The sequence below is a fragment of the Solea solea genome, chromosome 12 (assembly GCF_958295425.1).
Source record: "Solea solea chromosome 12, fSolSol10.1, whole genome shotgun sequence".
Classification (NCBI taxonomy): domain Eukaryota; kingdom Metazoa; phylum Chordata; class Actinopteri; order Pleuronectiformes; family Soleidae; genus Solea; species Solea solea.
Window position 1 is genome coordinate 14128819 of NC_081145.1, and position 17739 is coordinate 14146557.

The 17739-nt window shown below is 40.6% G+C and overlaps 2 protein-coding genes across 2 annotated transcripts; both read right to left on the bottom strand.

Moving 5' to 3' along the window:
• Positions 1-704: 704 nt before the first annotated feature.
• On the bottom strand, positions 705-5073 carry islr2 (immunoglobulin superfamily containing leucine-rich repeat 2). Its single transcript, XM_058645361.1, has 2 exons — positions 4768-5073; positions 705-4095 (listed from the first exon to the last, which is right to left on the bottom strand). The coding sequence occupies exon 2, from the start codon at positions 4084-4086 to the stop codon at positions 1942-1944; it is 2145 nt and encodes a 714-aa protein (XP_058501344.1). The 5' UTR covers positions 4087-4095; positions 4768-5073; the 3' UTR covers positions 705-1941.
• A 4588-nt stretch (positions 5074-9661) lies between these two features.
• Positions 9662-16941, bottom strand: sema7a (semaphorin 7A). The gene is made up of 14 exons (XM_058644391.1): positions 16758-16941; positions 16354-16493; positions 15731-15775; positions 15549-15644; positions 14883-14985; positions 14605-14715; positions 14154-14296; positions 13363-13541; positions 12981-13089; positions 12255-12450; positions 11948-12060; positions 11366-11511; positions 11198-11256; positions 9662-11107 (listed from the first exon to the last, which is right to left on the bottom strand). Exons 1-14 carry the CDS (start codon positions 16867-16869, stop codon positions 10695-10697), a joined length of 1965 nt encoding a protein of 654 aa, XP_058500374.1. The 5' UTR covers positions 16870-16941; the 3' UTR covers positions 9662-10694.
• Between the last annotated feature and the right edge of the window lie 798 nt (positions 16942-17739).

A 17739-nucleotide genomic window follows, 5' to 3' on the forward strand; every position in this document is an offset into this window, starting at 1 on the left:
CTTTCACTATTCATGACTTTCATCTAGTGGATGAATTTTAATTTTGTGTAATTAAAACAATAACCTGTGGATTAGGAACTACCAGATGTATTTGTATCATTTTTGTTTTGTTTTATTTGTAGATGTTTAAATGCAAAACCATCAGCTGCTACTGTCTGGTTTTGTGATATTTGCCATATCACATATTTTGGATGTGCACTGGCATTTAAAATGTTTTTGCTTTTAAGTAATCATATAAATCAAGATAAAACTGAAATGTACTCTTCTTACAGTTGTATTATTGTGGGATATTTAATTTACTGCAGTCTGACCAAGTGATCTGAACAGGGCCGAAAATAAAATACAGAAAAAAGAATGACTTCTTCTGAGGAGGAGTTTTCACGATTTAGATCAGACTGTGCCAAAACACAGTTAAAGACAAACAGGAAGAGCGTCAGTGTCGCAGTTCGATGTCACTCGTTCTTAAACGGTGGATTTTAAAGATTAGACTGCGATAGTGTGATACTGTGGCCTACTTGTATGATGTAATGCGCACACAAAGAGAACGCATAGGAAAAGGGCTAAAACAACCCAGAAATTATTTTTTGACAAACACATGTGAATCAGTTTCTTATGTTTTAACAGAATTATTTTACCCGGAATATATTTTCCCCAGATTACTCTCTTAATTCCTGGGTGTAGCGATCAATGACAAATCCACTCTGTATAGTTTAATTTCTTTTATTAATTCCACTTACATAAAATGATATCAAAAAATCTGTAAAGGTCACTGGTTTTCTCGTTTTACATCGTATTTCACAAAAAACTCACTACGCATCAAATTACAAAGACAGTGAAGCCGTTTTTGACGCACACGCGCGTCCTCGGTGTCGAGGCTTCGTTTCATTTACAGTCGTAAAAATAATAATAAAAAAAGAATTATTTAAATTCACGTAGCTTTACATCACAGGTCGACAGCAACATCTAAAGTTACCTAGACTACACTAAGAAACAAAAACACACATGGAAATACGCGTGACATGCCATGGACACGTTCATTGGAAAAAGGCGAGAATAAAGCAAGCACCCGTTAATAATACAATAGGTTGGAATAATCGCACATTTTAAAGCCTTAACGTTACGTTGTTGGTTAATATCTCGGTTTATTCGGTCAAAAAAAACCAATACAGCTGAGAATAAAACTCCCGTTTTTATTTTGGACTTGCAGGACATCGGGCAGGACGCAGCTGTGTGCCAAGATCAGGCGACTGTAAAAGTTTCAGTAAAATATCATCATTATTAATATCTCAGTCTGCTGCATCAGTGCCGTGGCTGAGTGGAGTCGGAGCGCTCGACACCTGAGAGGATGCTGGCCTGTGAGAGATTTTAAAAAAGGCTCATCCACTGCTGTGGCGCGCGCACACACATGCACGCACGCAGAGAGAGATTACAAATAGCAGATTTCCCTGATGTTAATTGTAATGGCGTTTAAATACATGGCACTTGTTTGTCTTTTGTTGCCTTTTGTGCTCTTAAAGACAGTGATTAAAAAATTCTAATCCCACGCGTGCCAGTAATTACGCGCGCCTTCACCGTATAATATACGCACAATTTTGCGCCGATGCCCATTGTGCGTCCCGCAGAGAAGGAGCGACTCTTTTCCTGCTTTTATGTCAGTCTCGAGGTATGATTAACTACACATTTGTGCTTAAACGCATGTCACTCGGTTTAACCTTACAGTAGACTACAAATGTTACATGAATCAATCCACGTCCTCAGTATTTGTGAGGTGATAAAAAAATAAGAGAAAAGTATTCATAAAGAAATAATAATAATAAAAAATCAACCTTCGGTTATATCAGGCGCAATGTAATTCACGTGTGGTGATGGTGGGTGAGTTACCTGCTTTATTAAAAAGTAAAGTATTTTACAGTAAACCCGCAGACATCAGCGGCGCTCAGCTCAGCGGCTCGGCTGCTTGTAGTTGCCATTGATCTCCTCCGAGATGTTGACCGCCTCTGCTCCCAGAGGTAACCTGTCACTGTACTCTGAGCCCACCTCGAACTCCTCCGGGTTGGTTTTGGATGAGGATCCGGGGATGGACTCGGTCACCACGCTCCCCTCCGCCTCCCCATCGCCGTCTCCCTCCCCTCCCTCCACCTCTCCTTCCCCCTCGCCAGACTCGCTGGGGTTGAAGGTTTTCTCTGACTCCACAAAAGACGCCCTGGGATCAAAATCTCCAGCCATTTGTTTCTCCATCTGATCCGGATTCTGAGCCTTCATGATCAGCTTGTAGGTCTTCCCTTGATACTTGTATAACAAATGGCAGCAGGTGGCACCCAGTAAGGGAACAGTGGCCAGACCAAGTAGGAAAATGCTGACAACAACGATGATAAGCAGGGAGGGAATCTTCTTCCTAGTAGTGAAGACTACTTGGACTTGGCAGTCCTGCCCCCCATAGGTGAGACAGAGTGTGTAATTGGTGCCTGGCTTTAAACCATGGAAATGATAGGCATTCACTCCCTCCTCTATGTTGGACCACTGAACAATAGAATGTCCATTTCCTGTGTTGATGCAGAGGTAGAGCATGTCCAGGGTGGATTTAGCAGATGAGGGCTGGTACAAACCTACAGTCTCTTTATTCACTGTTTGCTCATTTTCACTTTGACTGAGGTGAAGGTTAGATTTGCTGTTGGGAAGCTGCAGGGGATTCAGCTGCACTTTGGCCTCTGTCTCCGACACTTCTAATGCAATGACGCCAAAATCAAAAGTGTACTGCTTCAGGTCATCCAGGCTCAGGTTGAAGGCGTGGTTGGAGATGTATTCACTACTGTCTCTCACTCCACACTTGCTTGCAAAGGTGGGGTGTTTTGAAGCAATGCCAACCTGCTCTGTGTCGCCACTTTTGTCTGATGAAGAATCAAGACTATTCTTAGTTTTTTCGTCAGGTTTAGCCCAGTTGACCACATTGTTTCTGAAGGTCTTGGACTCTGTGGGCTTCTTACCTAATGGAGTGAGCTTGTCCAGAGTAGAATCCAGCACTGAGTTGCTTTTATGTTTTTGGGTGACTGCCATAGCCACTCTAACACTGCTCTCTGCTTTACCTAAATCATTGACCGCAGAGCAGCTGTAATTCCCATCCTCCCTTTTACTCATTCGAGGTATGATGAGAGTGCCGTTTCTAAAGACGAGGAATTGGTTATTGGTTGTTTTATCATTAATAGGCTGATCATTTATCTCTCCGGAGGTTGGCAGGGGGAAGAGATAGTTTTGATTTCCTGCAATCACCTCCCAGTTGACTTGTGGTGCCGGGCTCCCCTTTGTCTCACAGTTTAAGACCACCATGACACCCTCATTAACCTCTGTGTTCTCGGTGCTGGGCTGGTAGGTTATAGTGACAGTGGGGGCCCTACAGTCCAGTTTGGGGATCTTCGTAACCATTGTACCCTTCAGGCTCTCAGGAGTCTCACACAGAATTGTGTTTGGCTCGGGGACAGAAATCTTAGTTGTTGAGATCCAGTCACTGAGCCACTCCAGGCTGCAGGAGCACGTGAAAGGGTTGTTGTAAATCTGAAGGTGGGACATGGAGGCGAGAGCACTGAAGGTGCCCTGCACAATGGTGGTGAACTTGTTATTGTTGATGCGCAGTGACCTCAGGTCCTTGAGAGTGGAGAATGCATCCTTTGGAAGGGTCACCATTTCATTGTTGTTCATCTTCAGAAGCTGCAGGGCAGTGAGGTTGTGCAAATCCTCCCATGGAAAGTACACAATTTTGTTGTAACTGATGTCCAGGTTGCGGAGCTGAATCAGGGGCGCCAAGGTGTCGGTCTCTATGGTAACGATTTCATTGTGAGCCAGCCACAGAGAGGTCACCTGAGTGATATTTATGAAGCTTTTACTTTTCAGTAGTTTGATCTTATTGGCAGAAAGGCTCACGGTGGTAACGTTGGACGGGAGACCCAGAGGAACCACCAGCAGGTCCTTGTAGGCACAGTCAGCAAACTGGTGGGCAAATTTATCTTGGCAGCTGCAGAGCTCTGGACAGCACTGCACAATGCCAATCACAGTAGTCCACAAAGCCAGAAGCACCAGGAGCCTTCTCGCCATTTTCTGCACCTGCAAGTATCAGTCACCAGACATTAGCCAAATGTAAGATTTAATCTGATGTCTACATGTCCATTACATGCATTAGAGCAGCGGGAAATGCACTATGCAAGCTTTTATCTCATATCAACCTAATGTGTTTTTTTAAAGGCACCGTGAAAACCATGTTACAAACTAATGGACACAAAGAGAGCAGAAAACAACAACAACACAAGATGAATACAATCACGTAAAAGCATCATGTGCAAAAGTTTGGATTTCCGGACACTACAAACCACCACCCCTGCTTATTCTGGTTCACATGCACTTTACAAAGCATGCACATACAATATGATGTGTATCATATTCGCAGGAGCGCGTTTTCACATGACTATCACTTCACAGTGCAGACAAACTGACGCTGTGCGTCATGATTTCATTTTTGTTTTATTGTTTCTCCTTTCTTTTTTTTTAGTTTTTCAGTTAAAACTATATTATTATTATAAGTAGGCTATCATAATTATTATGCATCAATGCTCTGCTCTCAGTATCAGTTTGCACAGCACTGCAGTTTTCCGCACTTGTTCAGATGTCCTTGCGACTCTGCCCTTCAGCTCAGATATGACTTATGTCCTAGATCTGTATCCATGCATCTATTTATTTTTGTTGCATTAAACGCCTCATTAATCGTAAACATCATCTTACCTGTGTTATGATTACTTCAATTCTTGTGTCTTAAAACGGAGTTGACAATCCTCTGAAACAAGTTCAATGCTTGGGGGGAAAAAAGTCGAATCTTCATATGTGGTGGATCCTTTCACATGACATGTGCAGTCGTGGGCATCGTGGATGAATCAAGGGCGGTGGAAGGCACATATTTTTCCCGAAGAGTCGCTGTTGCAAACCAACGCCGCTTTTTTCCCCCCTCCTCAGCAGCAGCGAGTGTGGACTCCACTGCGCGTCCACGCCGCCGTGGAGCGACATAACGAACCGTGAACGCGCAGCCTCTCCCATCTCTCCCCTCACTATTAAAGATACAGAAGCTCCGGCTCCTCCACCCTCAAAGAAAATTCATAATTGAGCACCCCATGTTTAATTTAATAACCCGACCCGACGTCTTTGACCTCATTTGGTTTGTCTGCTGTGTGTATTGTCTTTTTAATTACACTATTCAATAGTTTACAAACGCACTGGCTGATTTCAAGTTTAGTTGCAACAGTTTTCTGCAACAGTCTGGATTAGAACTAACATATATATGTAATAGCATAGATGTTATTGCAACAATATGTGACACCTTGTTCATTTTAACTCAGTGAATCTGTTGTAACTGAAATAATCTTGCTGGTAAAACACAATATTATTATTGTTCTTTAACACATGTATGCTGTGGATACAATTGTGTGCATGTATATTGCAATTTATAATGCAGGTGTTTATTTTCATTTAAAATCGCCTATAGATGAAGGCTTTTTATTATTGTAATGGTCATTATAATTCCTTAAGTATTAATGTTGGCGTTTGAGGAGACGTTTCCTGCTGAAATGCTGCCATCGTGTGGTGTGTCCCAGTATGTGCTCATCGTGTCATCTCATTCAAGGCAAACATCCCTTGTCCAAGAACACAGGACCACCAATTTGTCGATACGATAATCTATGTAAAAGTTATTCCCGAAATCATGGATTTCAAGGAACTTTTTGATTTCCTCATAATAGAAATACAACAAACATTATATAGAATTCAGATGATGGGACTCACAGTAATATGTTTATGGATACCAGCACAAATATATATATATATATATATATATATATATATGTATATATGTGTATGTGTGTGTGTGTGTGTGTGTGTGTGTGTTGAGCAATACAATTAAGCAAAACAGAAATGAACAGCATCATTAAACAAAAACTAAAGGAGAGATGGCAAAAACAGTGGGAGGAGGAGAGGAAAGGAAGATGGTTTTACAGTATCCAAAGAAAAGTGGGAGCAGCTAGGCACATGGAAAGAAGCAGGAAAGAGGAAAATATAATATCGAGGATCAGATTTGGCCTTACAGGATTGAACAACACATTATTTCTCATCAATAAACACAATACAGACAGATGTGATCACTGTGGGCGGGAGAAATCCATTCATCATATTATAACATACTGTCAGAAATACCAAAGGGAGAGAGAAGTAATGATTAAAAAGTTGAGAGACATTGATGAGGAATTGGAGTTGGTAGATGTGTGTATGTATATGTATGCATATATAGGTTGTTGTTTTTTGTGTTTTGTAGTATGTATATATATATATATATATATATATATATATATATATATACATATATATATAATTATTATTTATTTTATCTTTTTACTTTTTAAGTAATACAACATTACAACATTACAACAACATTCAACATTTCGATCCACACTCCATACCAGATGGTGGCGGTAATGCACCAAATCGTTGTTCGTCTTCACGCAGGTGTTTTTCAATCAGCTGATGACCGCTGATTGCTTCCTCCTCCTCTCCTAATTTAAGCTTCCTCCAGGCAAAAGTTCCGTGGTGTTACTTTGAAGAGAAGCTGCACGAGCCGTGGAACGGAAAAAAAAAAAGACGCGAAAAACGTGTCGCTGCTTAACTACTGAAACTGTTCCGGGAGGAGGGAACTTGTGGCGGTAATGCACCAACCGCCCTAAAACCTCAAAAAAGAAAGAGGGAACTTTTAAAAAAAGAAGCGAAAAAAGAGAAAACTACCGCAGCGTGACGTCAGACGCCGAAAAGGTTGTCGGATGCTGTATACAAATGCAGCAAGGCGCTCCAGGATGGCGTGTTCGACCTGGTCCAGATTGGTGGCCCGTCCAGAATGGTGAGTAACTTTTGTCAAGTTATCTTAATGGTAGTGGTGGGCAAGTGAAGCCTGATGAAGCGCCGAGATTCGAAGCTTCAACGCTTCAGTGATGGTGACATCTGGTGGACAACTGAAGCCATAACAACCTCCCAAGAGCACGACTGAAGCACTGACACTGTTTCAATCCCATGTCAGCTATAAAAGTTTAGAAAAGACTGCGTGGTCATTCAAGTGCGGACAACCGAGCGGTCGACAAAGAAGCTGCAAACACTGGTGACCCAAGATGGAGAGAGGGGCGAGGAGACGATTCTTCCAGTCTCAGCATCCAGTGCGTCATGAATTCGACAGGAAGAAGAGATGACCGACATTTTGGTTGTGTGATGATTCTTTTGTGGAGAAGGGGGCTGATTTTTTTATTTTTTTTTTCTAATCAATTCACCAGTCAATTATTTTTTTTCGATTCCTTGAACCAGAAAATGTTCATCATTGTTTCTCAAACCTGGAAATGATGTTCTCAAATGTCTTGTTTTGTCCACAAAATGAATTGGTTTTAATGATTTGTGTTATATCGAACAAAGACATTTAAAAACTAGTACCGCAAGCGGTTTTGAACGGGTTCGAGCTCGTGGGCTCGTGAGTCTTCGTGTGCCCACGTCGCCATGCGCGCCTCTAGCTCATCTCCCGTTCATTCACCGCTTGCGGTACTAATTATTTTCAGTGGTGTCCCTGCGCAATGTTAGAGAGTACTTCCTGTTTAAAATGGCTGACTTCCTTTTTGGTGGAAGGCATGTCCGTAAACGTGTTCAGGGAAGGTCCCTTGACTCACTTCTACGCACCTGTGCTCGAACCCTAATAATAAGAAGAATAAGTCCTTCAGTCCTTCAGTTTCAATAGGGTTCTACGCACTTGTGCTCGAACCCAAATAAAAAAGTGTGACATATGCCGTCAAGTAATTTTGTAGTACTTGTGTCGTCATCTTGGTCTTGATTTGAAACTCAAAGTTCTGTAGTGCCAATGCAGGCGATGCAGATGCACTCAGGCTTTGACGGGGGTGCCAATCACCAGGTTCATGCACTTTCAAAATAACCTTGGAGGAATTATTTGAAGGTGGAAATCTCCGACACCTCACCCGCCCCACTATTTGAGAAGTACTGCTTTAAAGTCAAGTGAAATATCCTCACAGTTTCTTCTGGAGACTGGAGGTTTCCAATTAAAGATTAAATGGCTTGTGTTTTGGAGTTACTAGTTGTTGACAGTTGTCTTCATCTAACATTAGTCATGGTGACGGAATTACAGACAAAATGAGCACAAGATTGTTTCAGTTTTGAGGCTGTATCATTATTTCTATTTAATTTACCTGTGGTGGTTTTATTTCATGTTAACTTTGTTGTTAAAGTTGTATTATTATCATCATCATCATTATTATTGCTATTATTATTATTATTGTTTTGACCATGACTTTGATTTCTTTGCCGAGGAAAGAATGATCATGGTTTTGTTCAGTGTTTTGGTTATTTTGGCTTCCGTCCACTAAGCATTAGACCTTAGTGACACAACAGGAACTGTTTGCAAGGTTGAATTGTTCCCTTATCACAAGACATACTCACAATAGCTCACAGTTAAGATCAGATATTATAATGGGAGCTGCTGACATTCCAGTGATACTAAAAGTAGTAGGCCTATGGAAAATCAAATCCGGGAATATGATATAAAACCAAATGTTGCCATGCATGTTGTTTTTGTTCCTACAGCTGTGGTGAGTCACACTGTGCAGATTGCAGCATCTGCAGAGCCATCACTAACATGTTTTTCCACCTCAACTACAAGCCAGGCAGACAATCAACCACAGGTGTCATTTCAGCTTTCAGAGACTTCATGATACTAATTAACGCCAGGCTAACCACAAACACAGCAGGCAGTTGTGCATAACAAACAGAGGCACCTCCCTCTCATTACTGCATGGCGTGAGTGGTCATTTCATGTGCTGAACAAAAATATTTATCCAAAGAGAGGACGGCCCACTCAAACAGGCCTCTATCACAACACAGCATAGCAACTTTGTGAGTAGTAGTAGTACTTAGTACTGCAGTAGATGCATCACTTTGAACTCTATCTGTAAGAAATCAAAAATAAACATCAGGATTCTCAGAATTACTTAATCTGTACTAGAATGCAGGATTTCCTCCACAGAAGGCCCTGCGGTGAAGTGCGTGTGCGCGTGTTTCCTCCTTCCTTGTGCAAATCCTTGGCAACTTGAGACGGAGCTCTACACAACAGGGCAGATTACACTTATGATGAATCTTACATGGTTGTCTTTAGTGTTATGCCTGGTAAAGGGACCTACATTACCAGGAATGAACATTCTTTCTTCAAATGATCCATATTAAATTCAATCTATGAAGAGAGAGGGGAAGAACCGGAAAAATTAAATATAGCTCTCTTTTAAAAAAAATTCAATATCAAATCATTATGCAAAAACAAACAATCCTGGAGTGTCTGCTTTTATTGACAAAAAATATACAATATGAATAAATACATAAATTATGTATATGCATAAATATGTTGCTTTGTTGTTTTTTTACATGTCTTCTTCAGGTAAAGTGTCTTACAATGAAAAGCTGAAATAATATACAGTTAGCAAAAGTGCCCAATCTTACGAGGTTAACTTCATCTTTCGGCTTCTCCCTCTAGGGGTCACCACAGCGGCTCATTTGCCTCCATCTTGTCCTCTCTCTTATGTCCTCTTCTGTCTAACCTTCACAACATCCATGAACCTTCTCTGTGGTCTTCCTCTTTTACCCTTTTCCTCTATCCCTCCTCTGTATGTGACCAAACCATCTCAACCATGACTCTCTTACTTGATTTCCAAACTTTTCAACTTACAAGGTTGACAGATAAAGCTCACTTTTTTTTTACACCCAGGTGTTTTATTGCTACAGCCTCACCTGTGCCTCTACATTTCGTGCTGACATCAGTGGAGTGTACTAGTCAACCAAAATAGTGTCACGTTATATATTTCTATCTTGAAATAAATACTACAAATATATCGTAATAATTAGGAAATCCAGTGAGACACAAAGTCAAAGACATTCCATTCAACTTCAAGTCTCAAACCAGTTTCGTGTCATGTGCGATGACTAATGAATTTATTGCTTGTGCTACAGCCACGTACATGTATTTCAGTGCCTTACAGCAGCAGCAGTATCTGTGTCATCTAACAGTGTTCATTGCAGTTTCATTTTCCCCAGGCACTCTTTAAATGCAGGGAGGGGCTGGAAAAACAAGGACATTGAGTGAAGGTCTCTGGTGCCTTCACCCTTCCCTTTAGGGGACCACAGCTCGGTTTGAGTGTTGAATTTAAATCGCGTCACTTAACTTCACTTTTTTTGCCTCGTCTTCGAGGAGAGAAACACACTAATAGAAACATAGCAGCCCTTCACACAAGGTGCAAACGATCAAAAGCCCTCTCATATGAACGTTGCATCCTGTTGGTGGCCACTTGTTTTGTTTTCTCCTTCCATCACACCAGGCTTTTCCTGTGCTGGCTTCTGTTTAAAAATCCACCATCCAACCTGGCTATTTGACTTGAAAAGTGACTCTGCCAAAGAAAACTGCACTGAAAAGGGTTTAAGCTCCGTGTTCCAGTCTGAGTCATTGAGCTTTGTTGGTGGAACAGTGGATTTCCTTTAGTGCTGCCTGCATCCTGACCTGAATTGTGGCAAAGAGACAAAGAGTCTGAGAAAGTTGATGCTACATTTTGCAGAAAGCAGTATAATTGGTGGCTAAGTAGTCACTAGCACAACACTGCAACAGCCACTCCAAGAAGGCACAACACTATCTGCGACACCACAGCTGATGCATTATTTAGTTTAAACTCAGTATTCTCCCTCTTCTTTGTCTCTGGGTTCATTTGCTCTGCGAGCTGATATTGTTTCACCACCTTTGAGTAGTCTCTCTCTATGGAGACACACTCGTAGATGCCATAGTTGTCCCGTGCCATTGCTGGAATGAGGTGCAGGCAGTTTGACTGCATTTGCAGACAAGGGCTGCTCTGGCCGCCGTGCTCCCATGTGTAGACGGCGTGGTAAGAGTCTATAGGACATGTCAGGTAGAAGGGGACACCGAGGGAAACTGAATGCACTGCCCTCAAACTCCCTGGTGACGATGTTTCTATCTCCCGTTTGGACCGATTTACCAACTTTTGTTCTAAGAGAAAGAAAAATGTTCAGTATAGATTACCATCATTTTGTGGTTCTATAGCAACGTTTAATATGAAACAGTGTAATCATTAGTTACCTTCTGCTGATGAAGAGCACACTGCTGTTGTTCCATCCACGACATTCTGAATGCCCCCACTGTAAACAAAACACTTTATTTTAAAAAAAAATAAATAAATATGAGAGATACTGTTTTATCTCTCATTGTGGTCTCAGGAATCTTGTTAAGAACAGCATTTCTGCTTACGGGACAGTCGGTGTGCATCCAAACTTAGTCCAGGCACAGTATGGATCCCGGGCCAGAACACACTCAGCACAGGACTTGTTGTAGTTCTTGCACATCTGGAGATCCACGGTGGAGACTTTCTCTGAGAAACCCACGACTAACTTTTTCTGAGCAAAGGAAAGCAAAGACACAATTTCCTGTTAAGTCTCCTTTTTTACTTTTGTTTTGAATATTACATTGTCAATGACTGTGTGTTTGTCCCCTTGACTGCAGTGCAGTATGCTGCAAACATAGCACTAATATTATCACTGTAGAGGGGAACATCCTGCATTTGAATGATGTCCAAGGTACAGAATGTGATGCACCTTTTAGCACTGTGTTTGCTCACTCACTCAGCCTTTAAATGCACCATCATTTACACCAGCTTGTCATTAACTGTCTTTCTGCCCCTTAATTTACATTCAAGCATTTAGCAGACACTTTTATCCAAAGCGACTTAAAAAACAGGAAGCTACATCGACTGGACAACAATTCCACTACACTAAATTAAAAGGTATGTTTGCTTAAATGTCAGTCATTTGAAGAAAATCACCAGAGCGGTACCTTTTTGGAGTCAAGTTTCATTGACTGTATGGCTGAACTGTTGGACACCTGAGCTTCGGAGATGATAAAAGGCTCAGACCCAGACTCCAGTACTTTATGGATCTTCCCGGAATCTGTGGGAGTGCCACACAAACAGAATGTTGGGAATCTTTTTATTTTGGGAGGGCTACACATGGACGATATTTTTAGCTCATTGTTTCCAACAGCGATTCTAAACAATCCATGGTCAGTGGGGGAAACGTGAGACACAAATAGCAGAGGGAATAGAGGGAAATATTTGAGATTGTCTCTATAATGGACAGTTTACCGGTGGCTAAAAGCAGGACGTTGTACATGCACTGGTCCGCTCCTAGAACTTGGTCCACAGCTATCTTGGTGTAGTTGTTGCTGCTTATATAAAATGGAGCTTTGGAGCGAATGGAGTGAACCCAGTCAGTCATTTCTGGGTAATCCCTCACTATATGGACTGTGGCCAGTGGGAGTCTTTTGCTGTCTTTAACACACTATATGAGATACATGAAAACAATATTTTTATTCAGAAGCAGTCTGCACAGGTAAGAAATAAAACCACACAGAACAGTAATCAAAGTGCACAGCACCAAAGACATCTGAAGCTGTATAAAGACAAAATATAGACATCCTTTCTTCTAGTAGTAAGATGAAGACATGTGGCACAATGGGTGTTTCTCTTTGGAAGACATAGCAACAAGTTCTCCGACAAGAGAATGTAATCGCCGCATCTGTGCATAATTAAATTCTTTGCTGCATAGAGTAGATATTCTGCAGATTTATGTTTATGGGCCCCTTTAGTTCCTTAGCAACAGGACTGAATACAAATAGGCTCATCTCTAAAACTAGACATGGAAACACTGGACATGTAATATGGGTGTAGTTTCCATGTTTCTGCCCATTAATATGCATCATGCCTGTCTTTTTTCTACCGCCCAAAATAAATGCACTATACAAGAAGTCAACACTTAAAGAGCAAGTTTCTGTGACTGCAAAGTGACATAATAATGAAACAAATCCTTACTGTTCCCGGTCTCGGGTTGGGGATGTCTTTGTCATAGCCTTTGAAAGTTGAGTTCTCAAATATGTTTTCAATCATTTGCACAGTATAGATGCAAACTGCTGTAGAGTTCCTTTAAATAAAAAAAAAGGACAAAAGAGGTTAAAAATTGCTAGGTGAATATGATGAAAATGATGAAACGTTCCTTATAGAATGAATATAGCACATTCATCCATTCAGCCCCCCTTTTTTCGCCCCTTTTTTCTCAAAAAAGCATGTGGTAAACCCACCTCGTTAGTGTTCATTATAAAACTAGATGAAATCTCACAGGCTAAAGTTAAAAATGTCTATTTTGCATTGCCTCAGTATTAGATACCAATACTGACTATAAAGGAGAGTGACTAACCAGCTGCTTGAGAAAAGGGCATAGACCCTCGTCTTGTGCCAGTCTTTGTTGTGCATGATGTAGATGTCCTGGAGATGGTTAAAATACAGTGACTCCTCTGGATATCCACAAACAAGACGGGCTTTGAGAAATGATGTCCACCTGCTTTGCAATAATCTTTTTGATCCGCCTTCATCTACCTGCAAAATTATACAAAAAAAAATTAAAACATAAGAAAAGGTTTTCGCCTGCTTTCAGCAAGTCTTGTTCTCCACAAAAAGTGAAATTACAATGATTGACTGTGAGTATTTAAAGAAGACCATGTGTGATTCTTCGGTTTAGGTCGTGGGATTAAGGCGTTACATTTGCAAAACCATGGCACATCACCTTCTATCACCTTTTGTTTTGTAGTACAGTTTTGATTTCCTACATAGTTTCCTACATAGAGTCCATAATGTCAGTCTGCACCAGTGACATGAGCATATCAACACATCACACTCGACTGATAAACATGTAAATAGTGGCTGACCTTCACCGACTTTTCCTGGAAGAAACAAAGATTCATGTCAACACTGGTCTGATAGATGGTGGCCTTTATTCAATCTATTTTGTCTGCAAACTCAAGTGGATTATTGTGGGAAACGCAAGAGAAACGCTGATAAGAGCTAAAAAAAAATGCTGACTGTTTTTTATGAGCTCAAGTATATTGACTACCACCACCAGATATCGCAGGTATGCCAGGGACATTTGTGACTTAATGTGTTTTAAACTGTCTCTAATGTTGTGTATAAAGAATGAGTGTCCAGCATTACCTTACACACTCTGGCAACCCTTGATATCCAGGGGTCAGCCTCAGGACTGGGGTCTGAGTTCTTTTCCCGAAGAAAGATGTAAATTTTATCGTTGTCGGGGTCTTCCTCTCGTTTCACCCAGGACGCAGAAATAAATGTGGGCTCTGTGAGAAGAGGAGGATAATGTTGTCAAGACTACACTGTTTACAGTACAATGAAAGGTCAGCCCAAAGCATGAGGAAAGCTTGGACAGGGTAAACAAAGTAGGTACTTTGCACTGGAGGAGTATACTAAACAATGTGACGTGACGGTCAAAGTTGCAGGACAAGCTTCATAATGATGTAAACAGTAATGTAAAAGTAATTCTCGTAGGTTCCTGTTTATATGTTTGTATTTATGCGGTGTGCTGTCCCATTTTAATACTGTGCAGTAAAGATCCTACATTAGTGACTCATTTCAGTCATGAACTCACCTAAGACCAATTTTTCATTCATCCACAAATTTCTTCTGCTGCCAGCTTTTCTTCTGAATTGCAATGAACTTCTGTCAATATCCATAGGTGCTGCAGCATAAAGGTCTCCCTCTAAAAATAGCAGGAAATTGAGCAGAAAATGTTAAATAATTTATTATTTATTATACTTACCTCAGCTGTCACACACGACGTAAAGTTGTGACACAGGCATTTAAATGTAAGCCACAATTGAAACTTTCCAAAATATGGCAAGAAGTGGTGCACTAAGCTGTACATACCTACAGTGAGCGTCAGGGAATTCTGCGTGTACAAGGGAGGAGAGATGCCTTTCCCATCATAACTCTTCACTATTTGATGAGATTGATTGTTTGTTGATGAAACCTATGAAACCACAGGCAGAATATTATATATAGTATGTATTTCTATCTGATATCTGTGACGAGAAAAAACCCAACACCACCCAGCCATCACCCTGCCTAAATTATAAAACAGGGTTGCTCGATTAAAGTTTAATCAGCAGCCACTTCAACAACGGCATGCTTTGAAGCTCCATTATTTTACACTTTGTTTTAATGGAAGCCGTGGAATTCGTGTTCATATTAACTTGTGAATGCTTTGCAGTTCATCTCAAGTAACTCCAGTCCTTATTATAACCCTAACTAACCACAATTCTATCCCTAAGCCAAAAACCAAGTTTTAACCTTGTTGTAAAAAGCCCTTTTTAACCAACAATCCCTCACAACCAAATAAAACACACAGACATGTGGAATAGTGTTACAATTAAAAGAAAAGGCTAAATTTAAATGTTTATCCTCGTAAAATAGCGAGGATTTACAGATGAAGTCTTTTTTATAGCATCTAGTCCTGCTTTATAATCAAAACAGACATAACAACTCCATTTTCTACAATAGCATAAAGAGACATCAAGTAAAACAAACACTCACTAGTTTCCAACACTGTGGTTTTTGTCCATTAGTTCCACAGATGAACAGGCTGCCCTCAAACTTCTCAATGGCAGTGATGACATTTTCACAAGTGCTCTACAACACAGAGGTTATTGATGTCAAGTCTGTTTATTAAACTTGTTTAAATGCCGTTTCAGGTATGAAAAAATCATAATAATTACCGTTTTTTCGCACGACTGCGGCCCTGTCGTGTTCAGGTGATATTTCTGTGAGAGAAATCCATTTGTGGACAAATTGAAACAGCCTTAAAGTTACAAACAGTAAATTAACATTTTAGTCAGTCCTTAAAAGTTCCTAATCATTATGGAATGTTGCCCTGCCCAAACCTGTCAAAAAGAACAGATAAGAATGAAAAGAAACCTGGCAGCCGTCTTGGATTTTTCCTCAGGTTTACTTTCTTACGTTCTTCACTAATGAGTCTACTGACGCACTTTGACTGCTCCTGCCACAGACCGTTATCCATCGGTCAAATGAAGATTTAAGTGACGTCTTACAGTCTGAGCTGTCACTTGCTATAATCTAAAGGACAACAATGAAACTCGGTGTATATTAGATTGTATGTCACGGGTTCATGTGTTCATCACCAGCTTGAAACCACATAATAGGTTGCTTTCACAGCTGTCAGTGGGCACTGACTGAACAATGCTATGGAGGCCATCTGTTACTGTATGCTCAGCTGCACTGTCTTACTGTAATCAAGATCAAGTTATGAATTATGTATTAGGTACTCAGACAGGTACACACAGCCTGTATCATAAACAATGTTCAAATAAAAACCACAAACCTCTATGACATGATGATCATCCCTGTCCAGTTTGATTAGAAGGTCATTAACTCCAACAAACATCTCTCCAGAGTCTTCATCAAAGTAGAACACACTGTGTTTCTGGTTGTAAGGGTGTTCAAACCCAACCCTAACTGTACCTGAGGGCAAAAAAAATAAAAATAAGGCGAATTAACATTAAAATTGTTTGAAGTTTCAGCCTGAACAATGCCAGTGAAACATCAAGGGGTCAACAATCAGTGTGAGCTGCGTTTTCCTTTGAAAGAGGAAAGGCAGGTCATTGTTATCAGAACTTAATAGAATTTGAAAACAGGAGTCCCTTTGCAACGGCAGCTACACAACAGTAACGTAACAATGTGAACAATCTCTGTCTAAAACAGCTGAATTGAGAGGTGCATTAATACCTAGGCTCAGAAGCCGTGGAGAATCACGTCCAAGAGTCGGTGCATCCTCCATATTAACACTGAGGGCCAGCTGTAATCCAGGAAGGAAACTATAAATCCATATAAATCCCATTATTTTTGAGCACTTGTGATTTCCAGCCGTGATATAAACAGGCAGCTCGCGAGCCGATTTAATATGAGCACGGATAGCGCAGAAAAAACCCAACTCCTCCTCCTCCTCCTCCTCCATCCACACCCGCAGCTGCTGTAAGCACTATTCTTCTCCTGAAAAACGGTGATTTTTTTTCCCCTCGGGAATGAAAGCAAAAAGATCCTACAATGTTCACCCAAAGCCGAGCTAGAATTTTAGTGGAGGTGAGGTTTGTCCACCTGCTGACAACGTCAGCGTTGAGTCAGGGATTATTCAGGTGGTCTGCATGAAGCTCTGTTGTTTCAGTGCAGACGCCCAGTCTTTTGATGCACTGGACAACTTTCTTTTGGGAATAGTTTAAAGGTTCAGTGTAACAGAGGCAGCAGCAGTGAATCGGAGAGTTTTGTAGCCTTAGGTCATAAGGCATAATGTTAACGAACATGCAATCACCAATGGTATTTTATGATCAAATACATTTGATCATAAAAAGAAGACAACATTTCTAGTTAAAACCCTAAGAACACAGAGCATTTAGGCTGATTTATCTTTGTTCCACTATGTTTAAACTATAAGAATATGCAATATCAATATCTTATGTGCTTTTTTCAGCACAACCTTGAAAAAAAAAAATCACCAACAAACTGTTTTAAATCCAAAGTAAGAAAAATTAAAGAAAAACGGTCTATTTTATTTTGTAACTTCTGCACAATTATTGCTACTTTATATCACTACTAAAGATTCGATATGAAATACTCATTACTTTGACTCTACAACACATACGAAGAACACACAAAAACACTTTTTGTACATTTTTTTGTAAAGCCTAAATATGTGACTTCCCCCAGGATGTCT

Excerpts from the sequence above, each read along its gene's own strand:
- islr2 (XM_058645361.1), bottom strand. The coding sequence starts at position 4,086 with ATGGCGAGAAGGCTCCTGGTGCTTCTGGCTTTGTGGACTACTGTGATT.
- sema7a (XM_058644391.1), bottom strand. The coding sequence starts at position 16,869 with ATGGGATTTATATGGATTTATAGTTTCCTTCCTGGATTACAGCTGGCC. Across the intron at positions 15,776-16,353 it reads ATGATCATCATGTCATAGAG|AAATATCACCTGAACACGAC; the intron begins GTTTGTGGTTTT and ends TTTCTCTCACAG. Across the intron at positions 11,512-11,947 it reads TGAAACTTGACTCCAAAAAG|AAAAAGTTAGTCGTGGGTTT; the intron begins GTACCGCTCTGG and ends TCCTTTGCTCAG.